Consider the following 19462-nt stretch of genomic DNA (forward strand, 5'->3'; position numbering starts at 1 on the left):
CTCAAGCTTTTCAACTCGTCACCTGATTTCACAGAAGGAGCAGAAGCAGACCCAGAGTGGCTGTGGTGATGCGGGCACAGGGTAATTTGCATAGGAAATAATGGGATTGGATCCAGTGGAATCCAACTTTTCACCTGCCTTAACTTGCATGTCTCTTTTCCAAAAGCAGGGGCTTGAATTAAATGCATTTCAGCATTGAAGAGTTCAAAGAGAAGAGGCAAGTTGGCTTCAGGCAGTGTCCCACTGAGGCACTGCCTTTCGAGCACCACTTATTAAAGCTATTTTCAAAAGTCTCAAATGCCCCTTTCAGTAATGGACATTTAGATACTATACAAATAGATTTACCAAGTCTGAAAGAAAAATAAATACAACTAAAAACACAAAAATACTATATAACGTTTTTAATTACTTTTTGAAGTAAAATAAATTATGTAACTTAAACATTTAACTGAATGTATATTTCTTTCCTCCCACCCACCATAGGGTGAGTAACCCCACTTTTCTTTAGACCAGTTATCCTAGGTGGAAGTCAGAACGTGGGATGCATAACTCTCAATGGAATGGAGGAGAAAAAGAGAAAATACTGCTTCTGTAATGGCCAGCACAAGTATAGTAAAACGTACTGAAGGAAGTTGTGAAGGTTACTAAAACAATGCAGCTTTAGAGCTTTAGGTCCAATGGTGGAGCCAGCAGGAGAGCAAGGAGAGGTGCATCAGTATTTAATCTCCTAGTTGTTTCAATCTGAAATGAATTGAGCTGTGAATAGCTGACATCTCGGGTTCTCTGCAGAACCAGCTGCTGCCAGACAACACAACCTGGCTCATTACATTTCAGTATCATTTGAGTCACGTACTAAGGATGAAAGCAAAAAAAAAACTTTCTGGTTTCTGCCAAATATAGTGAAGAGATGCACATATAGTATTATATTTTCACTGTTGCCATTAAGAAATAATTTCCTTGAAATCTTTCCTTTTTTTCAGACACATCTGAGACTCCAGGCAATTGAGATACTGTTACTCAAAGTGCATTGATTTCCATGAACTTCACAACTTCCTTCAGTAAGTTTTACTGTGCCTGAATTGACATTATTTTCTCTTTCCCTTCCACTCCAGCCCCACCTCACATGTCCCCTCCCATTTCATCCAGGTTTCCAGCATGTCTGAAATCATCTTACAATACATAAAGCTTGAGAGATACTTACTTAGACTTAGCTTCCTGAAGTAAGTTAGGATCATCTGTGGCAAGGTAAACTCGCTTTTTGTCAACCACCATCTTGCGAGCAAGAAACTTGTAGTGTTCCTCTACATGTGCCATGTATTCCTCAATAGGATGATAAGCTGCTTCCGTTCCAACTTTATCCGTGCGTCGCACATGAACACTTGTGAGGATTGAGAGAGGAGAGCATTAGTACTGCCCCATTTGCAAGTTCAATTCAGTCAAATTCATTCACAAACTGTTCAATCTGCACAGCTTAGGCTTTAAGAATTTATAAATGATCAATAGATGACAAAATAAAAATCCTCTGTGCATTCAGCAAAACTATTCCATCAGACAGATTATGGATTTATATGACAAAGGGGGAATTACATTTTTAAAAATGTCAAACAAGTATTACTAACCATCATGAAGAGATGACAACTTGCAGAGCCCTTCAGATGAAGAAATTAATGTGATTTGCAAAATATCAAAAGGTATTTATCAAATGTGGTAGCTTAACAATGGAGACATTATTATATTATCAGTATTAACAGTTGTATATTAAATCCATTTTTCAGTGGAGATAAATAAAATATTACCAACAAAACTAGCTGGATCTGGCTCCAAATGAAACCTTTAGTTTTAGGATAGAGTTTTAGTAGCTAAAATCTTCAAATAAACATTTTCTTAAATTTATTTGCAGGGGAAAACCCCTGCTTAAATAGTGTACTTACCATGGCATCATTTTAAACAGCAATATTTTTGACTATTGAGCATTATGGGATTTATTCCAAGTTTACTGGAAATAAAGACAGCACACTCTGGCACCGGACACACTGTAGATTAAAGTGTATGCCAGTCTCTGTCCTTCTTTCTGGAAAAACTGGTTTTCAAGTGAACAACATCTGCTGAGCTACTGAGTTACTCTATCTTGCTAACGCCAATGGGTCTCATTTTTGCCTGCCTCTTGGTGAGATATGAAGCATTACTTATTCCATTCCTACTCAGAATCCCCAGCTCTTTATCTCCATATTCAATGTTGACAGTTGTAGCAATATCACTTCCGACTCTTCTTTTAGAATTTCAAAAATATTGCATGCTGCCCTCCCTTCACCAAGTCTTTCCTTCCTTATCATGTTTCACCATCTCTAATGCTATCATCTAGAATCTACTACAATCCCCAATGACGCTCACAACTATCCTCCATCCCTATTCCTATGAAGGAACTTCTACATCCTCTAAGTTTCTCTCTTCATGCATCACCCATGGAATATGCAGGAATTTAAAGTTGATTATATTTGGAGTCTTTAAGAACACATATTTAGCATACATACATGTTCAACATATGTATGTACACATGGATACACCGACGCATGCTGAATATGTTTACTAATTATTCAGGGGAGCATAAGTGGTAAAAGACTCATTCACATGTGTACTGCAGCATCCAGTCAACCCATCTCCAGTCTTTTTGTATGCATCCCATGAATTAACTGTTCACATTCCCATCCCTACCTGAGGCCTTCTCCTTTGATCTTTTGTCCTCTCACTTTCTCACTTTACTTTGCTACCACTTAAGAAATTCTCCACCACTCAAAACCTGTCACAATATTTTCAAATTGCCACAATTGGCCACCGATTTGTAACATTCTGATGGTCCATGTCCTGATTGGCATTTCCCATGTTCTGCCTTTACATCAGACTTCTAGCATTTGCTGTTTTTTGTGTTTCTTTTGTTTACACTAAAAAGATTGTAAATGTTAACGTTTAGTCATGTTTTCACTTTAGCCTAAATGAGTTGCAAGTAGCACAGGCAACAATTGTGCAGGGCAGAACTCACTTTGGCAAGCAAGAGGCAAAAGAGTGCAATAAACTCTTTACAATTTACCCTGTCAAAAACGCCATCTCCTGCATTTTAATTCCAGGGGATTCAAAAAGGGTTGTGCCTTATCTGATGTTGTTTCCCTGGGAGTATCTACTCAACATTCAACAAAGGGGTGGCGAGGCTGAGAGGGTGGTGGTGAGAATAGATGGCTGGGAACTGGATGAAATGGGAGACTCCGCTCCATCAACCACTGTAAAAGGGAAGCCGTATTTCCTGAAAAAGGAGGACATTTCACATGCTGCGGAAGGGAAGGTTCAGCTTGAGAGCAGTTGTGGTGGGGACAGAGAGACCAGGAGAAAGAGATGGCATCCTTACAAGAGACAGGATGGAAAGAAGTGCTACTGAGGAAGCTGTGGAATCAGTGGGATCTTTGCTTGCAAGTGCTCAACTTGTACTCCACGCCATTGACAAATGGGCTATGTCCACAACTCAGATCATTAACTATCTGATTTGCATAGCACTGGCCACCTAATTGCTGACATGCTTATTTGCTCATTTGAGCTGTTGTTGTCACGGACCTGAGCCCATGTGACTCCTTGATTCACTTACTCCTTCCCACACACCACTTCCTGTGCCCTGCAGCTGCAGGGAAGTGTAGTGCTTGTCCTTTCACCTCCCTCCCCTCACCATCATCCAGGGACCCAAACAGCTCTTTCAAGTGAGGCAGCGATTCACTTGCACCCCTTCCAACTAGGCCTCTTCTACACTGGAAAAACCAGGCATAGCCTATGGATACCACTTTGTGAAGCACCTGTGCTCTATCCACAATGGCCACCTCGAGCTTCTGGCTGCATCTTATTTTAACTTTTCCAGCCCCCACACTGTCCTCCCTATCCTCAGAATTCTTTGCTACAGTGAGACCAAATGCAAATTGTAAGAACAACATCTCATATTCCACTACAACCCAAAAGGTACGAACATTGACAAACAAGAGAAAATCTGCAGATGTTGGAAATCCAAACATTGCACACAAAATGCTGCAGGAACTCAGCAGGCCAGGCAGCATCTATGGAAAAGAATACAGTTGACGCTTGGGGCCCAATTTTAAATCTGTGTCTCCTGTTTCACTCATTGGGTCCTTGAACCTGGTCTCCCATGTTACACTACTGTAGAACAATCCAGAATCCATGGATGAACTGGGAGAACCACTCTGTTTTAAAGTCGAGAACTGCAGCATTCAAATCAGATAACCCTGAGAATTACAAGAAATCAAGCTTAACCCCTCCAATCACATTCTTCACAAAAAAAAAGCTACCAGCAGTGCTAAGAGTCCAGCCATCAGCTGTGGCAGGACTTACAAACTATATTAGGTTACAAAATAAAGCTGGGCATCACTGTCAACAACTGTAAACCCCTTAAATTATTACAAACATAAGAAAATCTGCAGATGCTGGAAATCAAAGCCACATACACAAAGTGCTGGATGAACTCAGCAGGCCAGGTAGCATCTATGGAAAAGTGTAAACAGTCGACATTTCAGGTCAAGACCTCTCACTAGGACTGGAGAGAAAAAAAAAATGAGGAGTTGAGTTAAAAGGTGGGGGGGGGGAGAGGAGGAGAAGGGAGAAACACAAAGTGATAGGTGAAACTGGGAGGGGGTGAAGTAAAGAGCTGGGAAGTTGATTGGTGAAAGAGATACTGGGCTGGAGAAGGGGTGAAATTGAATAGGAAAGGACAGAAGGCCATGGAAGAAAGAAAAGGGGGTGGGAAGCACCAGCGATGGGCAGGCAAGGAGATAAGGTGAGAGAGGGAAAAGGGGATGGGGAATGGTAAAGGGGGGGAGGGGCATTACTGTAAGTTTGAGAAATCAATGTTCATGCCATCGGGCTGGAGGCTACCCCGACGGAATAAAAGGTGTTATTCCTCCGACCTGAGTGTAGCCTCATCGTAACAGTAGAGGACTGTCGCGATAAGATATGAACATTGAATTTTCCAATATCATTCTCACCCACACCCACATACCCGCCCACACACATTCACACACACACTTATGTTTTCTCTCTCTCTTTGTTCACATTTGTTTCTCTTTGTTGCAAGATGACACCAGAGCTCTTTGCAGAACCACTTGTCACTTCTTTCGTAATCGTTCTACTCACTTAAATCTAAATGGAATGTCTCTAAGGCTACGTCCACACTAGAGCAGCTAATTTTGAAAACGCCGGTTTCGCATAAAAACGATAGGTGTCCACACCAGGCATTTTTGAAAATACCTCCGTCCACATTAAAACGGGTATTTGGGCAAATCTCCTCCTACTGGGCATGTGCAGGACACATCTACAGAAAACAAGTGAAGAGGAAACGGTATACTTGGTGCACGTTTGTCCAGTTACAGACTAGAAAAACTTAAAAAGAAATTGCCAAACGATGGACCGCTGTTGGCTCTCGCGCAGGAGGACTTAGAACTGAAAAAACAAATACTGGAGCGTATGGAGGCAACCGACAGGGAGCTCACGGACAGTGTGACCCGGCTGATGACGAACATTGAAAAGCTGACTAACTCTATTGCAGAGGGATTTGCAATGAGGAATATGATGGCTCCCCCCAGTACTTTTCATCGCCGCAATACCAGCCTCACAGCCACTACAATAGCTACACATACGGACACACAGACCCCCGCGTGGCCCCACCAACATATTCCCCACTCCCACAGAGGGGTCACCCTGGAAACATTTCCTACAGCCATAGTCTCTTCGCCGATGAAAGGGACGACAGCTACAACTAAATGAATAAGGCCTGTTACCCGGCAAAAGTGAAATTTGCTGTTACCTGCAAATTTGTTTGCCTTTACCTTTGCCATGTCTTTCTGTATTATTTTGCTGTAATTAACATGTGCAATAAAACGAGTTACTGGGCAAAAGTGATTTTATTTTTACCTGAATAAAAGTGAAACTTACAATTTTCCTTTTTTGGCCTTAAAATTTTCACGCTTATGCCAAACATAAGCTACTACTTAAATTGACATTTTGGAAGTAGTGACAATTGCATCTATTGAATGTTTGCACAAGCAAATCATTAATAAAGCACCTTGTTAAATGTATAAAACAGGTCTGCATCAGTATTATCCTGTATTTCCATACAGCATCATGACAGCGTTTTTAAAAAGCTCTGGTTACCCCATACACACTACACCGCCCAACTGACATTTTCAGATTTACACACTCTGGAGAGCGTTTTCGAAAAGCTCCATTTTTGGGGAGGAAAATACCGTTTCAGTGTGGACGGAGGGTCAAAACGAAGAGAAAAAGCTTCGGTTATGGAGTTATCTGGTCTAGTGCGGACGTAGCCTAAGAATACCTCACTGCACTGTTGTAGATAAATTGATCTCTGTGCAAACCAAGTTTTTCCTCTGTACCTTGGTACATGACAATAATGAACTGATTTATCCTTCCGATTCCCTTTCCCCCCCACCCAGTTTGTTCCATCTGCTGATCATCCTCACCCACCTCATCGAGTTCACCTATCACTTTCTCACCCTCCCTCAGTCTCAATGCAGATCTCAACCCGAAATTCAACATATACCTTTTGTCCCAGATACTGATTGACCTGCTGAAACCTTCCAATGTTCTGGCTTTTGCTTCAGATTCCAGCATCTGCAGTTTCTTTTGTTTTCATTCCACTCTTCTCACTGCAAATTCTTTTCAAGGTATGCCCACTTTGAAGAAATTTCCTTTATCTCCATGAGTCTCTCTAATACGTTAACTAACATTTATCTTGCCATCGCTGGATCATGTGACCTTTCCTTCTTGCCTTAAGCTGGCCACTTTTGATTTCTCTTAAGGACCATCATGACCAATTTTAACTTCAACCATTCTATATTCCTCATCCTTTCTATCAACTGGCTGTTGTTTCAGGATGAAATGTTGGCTAAGAAAGCTCTGGACCACACCTTTTCTGACATGCTCATGTGAAACTCCAAACATCCTACTCAGCTCTCTTGCCATCAAATGTATACAACTTGCTCATCAGATATTGACCTTGCACGGATCCCTGGTACATCTTGAAAAGAACAGAGGGAGTAGACTAATGGTTTTCGGCAATCCAGTGCTTGTACAAGGAGTAGACTAATGTTTTCAATGATTCAGTACATGCACAATGGGCTGAATGGCCTCCTTCTACACTGTGAATTTCTAATCTATATAGCCCACATAATCTTATATTCAAACCAGGGACATCAATTTGGCTAAGAGAATAAGTGTTAGAAGCATTTTGATCTAAATGTAAAGGAACCTGTGCTATTAGTAAACAATCCTGTTGTCAGAAGAACTTTTTGGAACTCTTAAGGCATAATTCTTTATAACTATTAAAATATACAGATTTGATATAGCAGACAAAGATGTTATTGCCATTTCAAGTCGTCACTTTTTATTGTCATTTTGACCATAACTGCTGGTACAATACACAGTAAAAACAAGACAATGTTTTTCATGGTGCTACATGAACAATACACAAACTACAATGAACTACGTAAAAAACAACACAAAACTACACTAGACTACAGACCTACCCGGGACTGCATAAAGTGCATAAAACAGTGCAGGCATTACAATAAATAATAAACAAGACAATAGGCACAGTAGAGGGCAGTAGGTTGGTGTCAGTCCAGGCTCTGGGTATTGAGGAGTCTGATGGCTTGGGGGAAGAAACTGTTACATAGTCTGGTCGTGAGAGCCTGAATACTTTGGTGCCTTTTGCCAGATGGCAGGGCGGAGAGGAGTTCATATGAGGGGTGATTGGTGTCCTTCATAATGCTGTTTGCCTTATGGATGCAGCGTGTGGTGCATCAGGACGAAGGGTCTTGGCACGAAACATTGACTGTACCTCTTCCTATAGATGCTGCCTGGCCTGCTGCGTTCACCATTTTTTTGTGTGTGTTAGTAGGAATTATACCAAACTTTGGAATTGAGTTGCAGTTGGTATAGAAGTTCAAAAATTCATTTAGATTTGGACTTGGAAATGGTCTCTTCCATTTCCTTTCTAGATAACCTCATACTGGTAAATAAAGATATAGATAAAATAAACTCATATTAAGCTAATTTTGGCATCGTCATTTATGGTGTTTAAATTTGAATAAATGTGTACCAGATTTAAAACAGGTGTTGGTGCTGAGCAAAACTGATAAGGGTCTCTACCATTGACAGCTATTTGAAAATACTACATGTGCTAGTTTCAGTTTTTCAGAACAAATGGGCTTAAATTTTCAGTTTACATGGATCATAAAAAAATTAACATTATCCCTCCTCAACCCTAAGTATAGAATTTCTTTAATAAAATTTCATGCTGGCAATAAGTGACAACCATGCAGAAATATCACTCATTTATCTTGCTTTAACAATTTATTTTTGATTTACATTATGCTTGTAAGTAGAAAACTGAACACTCCCATCCTTTGTTGAATGTGTTGATCAGTGCGATAATGGTGATGACCTTGTAAGACAATGGTAAACTTTGATAAGATGAAGTCACCTTGCTGTGTGTGTATTGGTGAATACTGATTTCAATTTGGTTACATTTTATAGCCTGGGTTCATCAGATGGTGGAGACGGGGAGCCTGCTACAAGGGCAACAACTTGCTCTCCATATTGTACTGTCCTGGTTGCATATCTAGACAGCTAGGACATAACATCCATGGTCAACCCTGATCAATGGAGGCTTTATAGAGACTGAAATATAATGCATCTTGGGAGCACGAGGAAATCTGCAGATGCTGGAATTTCAAGCAATACACATTCTCTGAATTTCCCCTCCTCCCCCTTTTCTTTCTCCCTCGGCCTCCTGTCCCATGATCCTCTCATATCCCTTTTGCCAATCACCTATTCAGCTCTTGGCTCCATCCCTCCCCCTCCTGTCTTCTCCTATCATTTCCGATCTCCCTCTCTCCCTGCCACTTTCAAATCTCTTACTAGCTCTTCTTTCAGTTAGTCCCGACGAAGGGTCTCGGCCCAAAACGTCGACTGTACCTCTTCCTAGAGATGCTGCCTGGCCTGCTGCGTTCAACAGCAACTTTTATGTGTGCATCTCGGAAGAAAAGTTATTTAAAAATAATGCGTACTTGATAACACATTTAGTAGAAACTAAACAAAATACTCCAAAATTGAATGAAAAATATAAAACACTCATGAATTCAAGTCTTAATAATAAAAAAGGCATTTGCAAGGTGTAAGATCCCAGAAGATTTCACCATGACATCATGATGATAAGGCCAGGTGTAGTCTAATGATTCTATTATTGTGCAAGTGCTGTGAATGGGCTGCTATTACAATATTAGATGGAGTAAAGACTGTTGTTTTAAGAATTTTTTGAAAAGAACAGCTTGCCAGAAATGCACACAGGCTAAGAAATGTTCTTACCCGATAATTGGATGCCTGAAGCCCAGTTTTTTGGTTGCCTCTTCAATTTCCTTCTCTAGCCATGACTGTGGGCGTATTAAATATTTGACAAACTGTGAGACCCACCAGACTGAGGGGTCTCCATGTAGGTGAGTTAATCGATCTGCAAGGTCTTCAGGAATAGCCAAGGGCAGATATGGTGGTCGTGGATGAAGGCTATCAACTATTGGCAGTTCCACCACTTGGACATTCTTATCATTGGTCTCACCTGAAATATAAGATTTAAACACGTGAATAATAAAGGCACGTCTTTAAAACATATATAATTATCTGCTTTTAGTATACAGTGATAACAGATGTAGAATTAGAAATAAGAAGTGGAGAGGAAGTGCTGCCAGTGCTTTGCTTGGAATTGCAGTTAATTTAGCATCAGAAGAGACTCATTCAGGATTCAGATGGAGGTAAATAATAGAAAGTTAAAAATGTGAAAAGAATTGTTTTTAATAAAGTGAATGAAAATGGCATTGACTTTTTGTGTTTAAAAAGATGCTTGCAATTTTGTTGGCCAAATGACATTTTTTTTTGTTTGTCAAATGAGAATTAATTACAGGGAGCTCATTGACATCAATCTATAATAATCCTTCACGAGAGCAGCTACTGGCACATTCGTGATTATGCAGTATAGGGCAAAACTCAATGTAAACTAGCAACATACAGTAAGTATATCAAAATTAACAATTATTTCCAAAGGAAAGCTCGTTTGTCTAGTATGCCTCTATCAAACAATTCTGACATTCTTCAAGTGAGTGCCTGGTATTGAAAATTGGGAAAAATGTTATGGAGAAACACTTCCAGTCACTGTATGGGACAAAAACTTTCTCCATCTACGAAGATCAATCACTTTTTACAAGTTTGCATTTTTCCCTTGATGACTTGATTCCACAAGTGTTTTGTGAGCTCTCAGGTGGATTATGAGGCCAATGTAGAATATGCAGATTTTTCCACAGGGTGTGGTTGATGGGTGGGTAGATTGTGATGCGATTTACTGCTTGTTCTGTGTATTCCCAATGTAAGCACGCAAAACCCTCAATAATATCTCGTCTACTTCTCATCCATTTTGACTAGTTATGGGTTAGAGATTCCAGGAAATCAGTGAAGGCAAAGTATTCCTTCAAAAAGACTTTGAACACATCTTGATTCAGCTTCTGTACACCTGGCAGTCTCTTTCCAGATTTTGGGAGTCTAGTGTTCAGCAGGTGGTACAGCTTCAACATTCAAAGTAAATTTATTATCAAAATACTTATATCTTGTGTCATCATATACCACCTTGTGATTCATTTTCTTGCAGGCATTCACAGTAAAACAGAGAAATACAATATAATCAATGAAAATCTACACTTAATAAAGACTGAGAATCAGCTAATGTGCAGAAAAAGACAAACTGAAAATAAATAATACTGAGATCACGAGTTGTAGAGTCCTTGAAATGTGACTCCAGAAGTTGTGGGCACTGTTCAGCGATGTGTTAGTGAAATTATGCATAACCTCAACCAATTTACATTGGCATGCACTACTGTTCACTGACATAGGCTGGACAATACGGTCATGCACTAAACCATCAGAAATGAAATAATTTTAAGAAATGACTATGTCATAAATCAATGTATCTTTTAACTTGGTTACTTTTTGAACTTCAAAAACAACCAGCTAAGTTATTTTGTTCCTTTGTAATTCAATGTAATGGTAGTGTTATAAAGCTGACATATTATTCAAATATAGAGTGAAGACAAAACAGTAGAAAGATCGGTTTAAACTTTGCTCCAGCAAATGATACTGTGCTTCATGGATAGGAACCAATGCTTAATAGTCATAGTCATACTTTATTGATCCCGGGGGAAACTGGTTTTCGTATGGTGCAACTGTAACGAAAACCATTTTCCCCCGGGATCAATAAAGTATGACTATAACTATGACTCTTAAGTAAGTAATGAGATACAAAACAGCCAGGCAAAAGAAAAACAGATCACAAAATCCAGTTTTGTTTCATGCTCCGAATGAAGTATGGGCAAGTAGATGCTTCCAAAGTGGCATAAAATGTAGTATACTTGAAGCATGAACTATGATGTTTGCCAAATCAGCCAGGACTTTAGTCTGTGAAGAGGTGCTCCTTTCCAAAAGTTTGCGGAGTAGACAGATGATTACACCAAGGTACAGTGATGATTGGAAGTCAGCACTTTCATTTTGGAGCTGAATTCGTTTTCTCGGCCTTGTACACATTCAACAGCTGGCAGCAGTACTCAACCAGCTTATTTGGAGGTTTCCTAATGGGTTCACCTAATTGGTTTCAAAAGGAAATTGATATGATTTTACACAGTGTTGACACTTTCCAGATTTTGTTTTAAAGCTGCAAACCTCTGCCGGGAGTGCTCTGGCTGGTTAATGAGCCGAAACAATATAGATCAGAGCAAACTGTTGGAAGATAGACAGAGATAGAGAAGAAGGGGAAGCCATAGGGGCAGGTGTTGTAGAGGAAGATTCTAACATCAGTAGCCATCTTGTTCCAGGTGTTCAAATTCATTTCTGCTTTTTGAACTTCACTGAAGAACCATGTGTGGATTTCAAAAGTTAGAGTGCTTACACTTTTGGTAAAGTCCAAATGAGAGGATTCCAACTAGGGCCATATTGTAACAGAAAACTACAGACATTGAGTTTTAATCACTGTGTTTCTTCCAAGTTGGAAGCAATTACAACATCTCATATGTCAAACTATGGGTAGGTACCATATCTACTCTGAAGAACACTGTAACTGAAAGGGCTACCACTCCCTTTTCCTGAAGCTGATGTGGTGATCAAAATACAGCACAAATGCATTTAATACAGATATCCTGGCAGCAGACACCAGGTCTCCATTCTGCAACAGTCTGCTATCATGATAAACCAGATGGTGATTTACAACAGGAGCTCTCTGCTGAAGATGTGGCTGAATGATGGTGCAGAAACCATGCATATCCATTCAATATGCACACAATTAAAGCCTTCTGATAGCTAAAGTAGAACTGAGCGAGATTTCAGCTAATCAAACAAAGATTTTTCTTCCTCTGCTGCTCGGGAGGAACTTGGCCATACTCACCAGAGCGGGAACACGTTCGCATATGGATGTTGATAATCTGAGGAGGTGGCACACTACTACTCTATCCAGTGTGGATGTGGAAACTCAGCTGATCTTGCCACCAATTCTCAAAAGCTGAGAATCATTGAAATAACTCAAAACGTTGACATCCATCATTAAGGACCTTCACACCCAGGTCATGCCTTGATCTTACTGCTAACATCAGGAAGGAGGTACAGAAGCCTGAACACACACACTCAGTGATTCAGGAACAGCTTCTCTTCCTCTGCCAACCTATTTCTGAATGAACATTGAATCCATGAACACTAACTCACTGCTTTGTTATTTTTATTTTTGCACTACTTATTTAACTATCATATATATATTGCAATTCACAGTTTTTTTTCCAATTATTATGTATTGCATTGTACCGCTGCCACAAAGGTAATACATTTCACAACATATGCCGGTGATATTAAACCCAATTCTGAACTCATCTCATTATTCCCTATTAACACCAATTGCTCTCTACTTTTCATGTTATAAAGATTCTGATATTTTATATTTAGATCCAAAGTTCTGCCCATTGTCTTAATAGTTTACTCTTCCTTTCAGTGTTTCCACCATTGCTGCTCACAATACTCTTATCTTTGGCTTTCTATTGTTTCTTCAATGTCATGAATGAAGGCTGGGGATATTTGATGCTGGACAGATCCCTGGAAGATGCCAGCATGCACATCCTCTTAATTTGAGTACTCATCCATTATTCCAATTCCTACCCAATTCCCCAGGCAGTTTCTCTTCCATTCCACTAGTGCCATTTAAGTGCAAGGAGTCAATCAAATGTCTACTGCAGGTTCATGTCGATAATACATAGAGATATTCCTGTCAACCTCCTTAGTCACGACTTCAACAGTTGAATTAATTTAACAACCCATAAACCAGCCTTTATAATCCATGCTGACTCTGATTCAACAGAAAAATTTCAAGATCTTCAATCATTCTGTCCTTAATTATAGACGCTGTAATACCCTGTAACAGATGCTAGGCTAACTGCTCTCTAATTCCCTGGTTTACATTTCTCACCTTAACAACAGACAATTCAGAAATACAAGCAAGCACACAAAATGTCAGCGCACTCCTCACAAGCCAAACACATTCACAAAACAAATTCACCATTATCTGCATTGGAGAGGTTTATCAATCCAAAAATTTACAGATAGGTGGTATGATTCACTGATTCTGTTTGTCTTTAATTGCGTGCATGCTTAAAGTTACGAGAATGTGCATTGCAATGAAATGCAAAATAATCACAACAACTAGAGGCAGCAAAAACACAGACAGATGGCCAAGGACAGCTCAATAGTTAATTATGTCTAAATAGTACCGTGAAATGCAAATGTGTTGTTGCATTTGTTTCCATGTCACATCTTTTTCATTTTTGTCTCTTGTATTCACTGGGAGAACAAGTAACCTTGTCCTTGCATTTTCAATTAAGTAAGAAGGGGAAGAATTTATTTTATTTATTTATAGATATTCTTCCATAGAAATTTCCAGCATGTGCTGTGAACATCAAGGGCAAGTCTTTGGGAGAGTGATTCAATCTAATCTTCCTGTCCTTGCAATACCTGAACCTGTTTTAGCTTTAAAATCTCAGCTATGTCCAGTTTCTGGCCATACATTTCCTGCAAATGTTGCGGCTGAGAAAGAGAAGGGGAGAAAGGTGGAGATCACGGAAAAATAATTTGCAAAATCCCACTGTGACATGAAGGATGGCAACATGTAATAATATTAGTACACTATATCCGTATTAGTGGGTAACATAGAAGGAAAAATTATCAAACCCTCTCTCTCCTCGATGGATGAAAGATTGTTGCCAATTCTTGGGTCACAGAACTCGGGGGGTGGGGGGAAGAAGCGGTGTGACAGACGTTTAACACTGAAAATCAGCGAGTTGTTGTGTTATGTCTCCCCTCTCGCTGTGAAAAGGGAACACCTCTTTTTCCCTTTATTAGGGAGAGAGAAAACCTGCGGCATGTTAAATCACTGGGTGAAAGACTAGTTTTTCTTGTACTGCAGATAATAGTCTTTATTGGGGGCTTAGCGGTGGAGGGTGCTGATGCTTTTTTGTGGAAGTTGGTGGGGGTGGGGGAGGGTCATTGCTTTGCTGCTGCTTTTGCGTGGGAGGGGTGAGTGGGGGGGGCTTTGGAGTTCTAACATTTTTACTGCACTCATTCTTTGGAGCACTCTTCTGTTTAGTGGATGTCTGCAAGGAACAAGAATTTCAGGATGTATATTGTATATATTTCTCTAATATTAAATGGAACTATTGTACTATTGAAACTATGCCACAGGAGGAAGTAATTTATCTTTTTTATTTCAAATATTATTATATAGTCCATTTTGGATTCTTTTGATTTAGCTCTTGACACAAGTAAATAAGAGATTAATTACTATAAATTGTATACATTTCCCTTACTATTCCAGTTGAGTTGTTGTAGCTCCCAAAGTTTACAAGTTAACACCTCAGTAAAATGGTTGCTTACAAGAACAATGTGTGTCACTCTTAGATATAAGGCAGCTTCCCATCTTTATGAAAGGCAGAGTCATGTTTCATTCATCTTGACATAAGGAGCTGCAAACTGAATTCTTGATGAGTGATGTGTTGCTGCAATCATTGCATGTGTCTCCAACATGACCAGGCATGTGCTGTCTGGAAACTACAATTGCCAGTGAAACCAAACCTCTGATAAAGAATATCATATTAATGAATTCCATACTTCTCTGCCTAGATCCTAAACAATTATTAATAGGCACACAAGATATTCCAGGAAAACAGCATTATTATCAACAAGGTACCACCACAATCCAGGCCATGCTCTCCTCTCTTTCCTGCCATCAGGAAGGTGGTACAGAAACCTAAGGTCCCACACCACCAGGTTCAGGAACAGTTATTACCTTTCAACCATCAAACTCCTGAACCAGCATGGATAATTTCACTCACACCAACACTGAACTGATTCCACAACCTATCATTTCACTTTCAAGGACCTTATAACTTATGCTGTCAGTATTATTTATTTACACTATTTTTATTTTGTATTTGCATGGATTGTCCTCTTTTGCACTTTGGCTGTTTGTCAGTATTTGCCTGTGTGTAGTTTTTCATTGATCCTATCCTATTTCTCTGTTCTACTGTGAATCACTTCAAGAAAATGAATCTTGGTAATATACAATGACACACACATACTGCGGTAATAAATTTATTTTGAACTTTTAAAAATTCTGCAGATGCTGGAAATCTGGAGCAACATACACAGAATACTGGAGGAATTCAGCAAGACTTACCAAGTTCCTGAATTCTGTGTGCAGGGTGCTCAATTTGACATATAATGATAACTGGTATCAGGTTTCTTCTTGTTTGAATCAGCAGGTCTTTATTACAATGAAAGAGCAACATCTGTACACTGTAAATTCTACTTTTACTGTACCAGAAGCCACTAAAGCACAATGCCATTGACAAAAACTAATACTGAGTCATCCCAGTGATCTTAGAACTGGTGGTTAAAAGATTGGCTTCAGAAATAAAGAGAAAATCTGCAGATGCTGGAAATCTGGGCAACACACACAAAATGCTGGAGGAACTCAGCAGATCAGGCAGTATCTATGGAAAAGAGTAAATACTCACTGTTCCGGGTCAATGTTTTAGGCCTCCTGAAGAAGTGTCTCGGCCCAAAACAATGATTGTTTACTCTTTTCCACAGATGCTGCCTGACCTGCTGAGTTCCTCCAGCATTGTGTGTGTGTTGCTTTTGATTACAATGCTGAGGGAGATAGGGAGGTGTAAGAGTGTTTGGGAAGTGAGGGGTAGGAGATGATGGGAGAGGCAGGAAAGAGGCCTGGAAATAAGTATGAATGGTTCTTTTAAATAGAGAAGCTATTTAACTTCTGGAATAGGGACTTGGTTCAAGCAAGGATGTTGGCTACATAATGTAAGGATTTTGTGGCTATTCACCCATAGGGGATTCATCAACCGAATTTCAAGAAAAGTGAATGAGGTAAAATCATGAATTCTTGTTATGATATTGTCCCAGGCTTCTCACAAACAGCAGGAGAAAAATCAATCAAATAAAAGCAACACACTCTGGAAATCATAATGGATTGTATTGTTTGGAACAATGCAATCTACATTACTATTGATTATTTTTGCAGTGAAATTTAAAAGAAAGCAATTTTATTCTGTCATTTGCGCACTATGGTTAATGAAGTTATGCCTGCTGTAATGAATAAGGTGATTTACTCGATAATGCAACTCTGCGTAGAATCCTCCTTGACCCCTCCCCCAACACTTGTGCTCGATCTACTTTCAGTCCCTTTTCAAACAGATGCCCTGTTGCGAAAGAATTTTTTTCTTCTGTGGCTTGTTCTACATTTTGTGTAATAGGAAACTCAATCCCTCATTTCTGACAGTTGGCTGGTTACTATTTTATAAAAAGATCTTCCCTTCCTGAGGTGCACTTGACACTTACTGTTCTTAACTCATTGCCTTGGAAAGATACACAACTCTGTGGTATGCTCATCCATTGTAGAAGGTGTCAAGGTGAAGAACTCCTTTGTAGCCCAGAACAGATGGCTCCTTCGGTCAATGACAAATGTAACAGTAAATATTATTCACAAAAGATTTATAATTCCTTATATTTTATACGGAATTCAGATTCAATAATTCATCTCACGGGACTTCATCTCTCACTTTACAAAAGGTTTTTCCTGAGATAAGCATGTTTAAAATTACAATAGACAAACAGTTATAGCTGGACTAACTGTTCAGAAGCTTGAATAAGGTTCCAGTTTAAATCCCACCTTGGCAGCTGAAAAACTCAATAAGATATACCTGGAGTTCAGAAACTGGTACCTTTCTTGGTAACCGCAAAACTACCAGATTGTTGTAAATATGTATCAGGTTTATTACCAACCTTTAGGGAAACAAACCAGCTATATTTATCTGGTCGAGCCTGTTACAACTCCATTTGGGATAACTTCATTTAAAGACTCATTTTCAAGGACTCTTCATGTCATGCTCTCAATATTTATTGCTTATTATTATGATTATTTCTCTTTTGTATCTGCACAGTTTTGTTGTCTTTCTGCATTGGCTGTTTGCCCTGTTGGGTATAGCTGTTCACTGATTTTATTATGACACTTGGATATTCTGAGTATGCTCGCAAGCAAACAAATCTCAGGGTTGTATATGGTGACATATATGTACTTCGATAATAAACTTTGAACTTTTAACTTGAACTTTGAATGTGGCGGACACTAAGGTGCCCTCTGAAATGGCCCTGCAATCCACACACACAAAGTGCCAGCAACACTTACATCCCTTACATGAATAAAAGACTCAAGATAAAAAAAGCCAGAGAATCAAGCAGGTAGCCATTTTGACAAGCAAGCAGGAAATCCCAGGTAATGCCATTGGATGGAGTCCTTTACTTAGAAAAATACTTTTTCCTGAAGCACAGAGCAGAGGAAAACAGTATTTCTGCCAAATCATTGTAACAGGCAGAAACAGGGAGCTGAAACATCTCAGGGGACCTGTTTTTGAAGGAGATGTTATTTCAGAAGGTTTATAGTATGGACCTAATGAGGTTGTGAGAAAATGAATTACCAGACTGGAGCATGAAATTACTACAGGTTTCAGGCACCTTCAAGAAGCTTCGATAGTAATCAGAAAAAATATGAAAAAAACTTGGGCCGAAATGGTACAAAAAAGGATAGGGAAATAGGGAACGCTCTACAACTCAGGGTTCTATAATAGGAATATCATTAACAATGAAACATAAATGATTCGTGAAATTATCATGTACAACATCTATATAAAGTACGTGGAAATTGATCCAGGGTGGTTAGTGTTTTCAAATGCTGTGACTGATTGATACTACATTTAAAAAACTCAACTACTAGTCAATTACAAAGATGACATCTGTTCCAATAGCTCATTGTTCTTGGCCTGCCTAAGAACAATTAACAGGGAAAGACTGGAGGGCCACAATGAATCCGTTGTTCACAGTAACACAAATCTGCTGCCCAGTCAAGTGAGCAGATCAGTGGCGTCCTGATGACCTGAAAGCACAGGGAGCCTAGTTTCCTTGTGGCTTCCACTGCTGTTCATCGCTGCTCCATCAATTGTGCTGACAGAGCCAGTGTTTGAGCTCCTTGTCGGGAATATCAACAAGATTATCTCAGCAAGAGTATAATAATTAAAGGTACATTTCAGATTCCAGGTGGATAGAGTAATTAGTCAAATATTTTGGTTCTAGCATAATTTTATTTAAAATTGTACTTTGACCTAGAGCTTAACAATTCTTCTTCATGTAACCTCTTCTTTCCATTTACATTATATAAAAGTTTCTCCCCAGAGCATGTCCTTGCAGTCTTAACCCCAAGACCTGAAGGGTGTGGTTTAAGGTCCTACACTTAGAAAAGATGTCCCTATTTTTTACCGACCAACATCCACCACAATCCAACAGACTTCCACGGCTGCCTTGAATGCACTTCCTCCCAACCTGCTTTCGGTAAGAACTCCACTCCATTATCAGTTCCTCCATCTTCATTAAAGTGAACCACTTTAGAATGTAAGACCAGATGACTTAACGTGCAGTTAAAATCAGATTAAGCTTCTGTTGCTAATGGTAAGGCTGCAAGATGTGTTCAGAATGTCAGATTATACAACCGGGAAAAAGAGAAAACAAACCAAAAGGATGGCACATAGAAGAAGCAAGTTCTGGCACAGACGGAAAAAGTGAGTTATTCAAGGTTGGAGCATTTCATACTAAATCCCACAAGTTGCAAGTGCCCAGATGAAGAAATGAGATGATGTCCCTTTGGCATGTGTTGTCTATTTTATAACAGTACAGGAGATCAGAGACAAAAAGGTCAAACTGAGAT

At 39.5% G+C, this 19462-nt stretch overlaps 1 protein-coding gene across 12 annotated transcripts in view; it reads right to left on the bottom strand.

Moving 5' to 3' along the window:
* Positions 1 to 19462, bottom strand: part of LOC134348361 (alpha-(1,6)-fucosyltransferase) — an 877712-nt gene that overhangs the window by 36295 nt on the left and 821955 nt on the right. For all 12 annotated transcript variants that reach the window (XM_063051654.1, XM_063051603.1, XM_063051613.1 and 9 more), the window contains 2 exons: positions 9430 to 9676; positions 1202 to 1378 (listed from right to left, as the gene is read on the bottom strand). In XM_063051654.1, coding sequence (XP_062907724.1) covers positions 1202 to 1378; positions 9430 to 9676 — 424 coding nt within the window. The remainder of the gene's footprint in view (positions 1 to 1201; positions 1379 to 9429; positions 9677 to 19462) is intronic.

Source organism: Mobula hypostoma, chromosome 1 (assembly GCF_963921235.1).
Source record: "Mobula hypostoma chromosome 1, sMobHyp1.1, whole genome shotgun sequence".
Lineage (NCBI taxonomy): Eukaryota > Metazoa > Chordata > Chondrichthyes > Myliobatiformes > Myliobatidae > Mobula > Mobula hypostoma.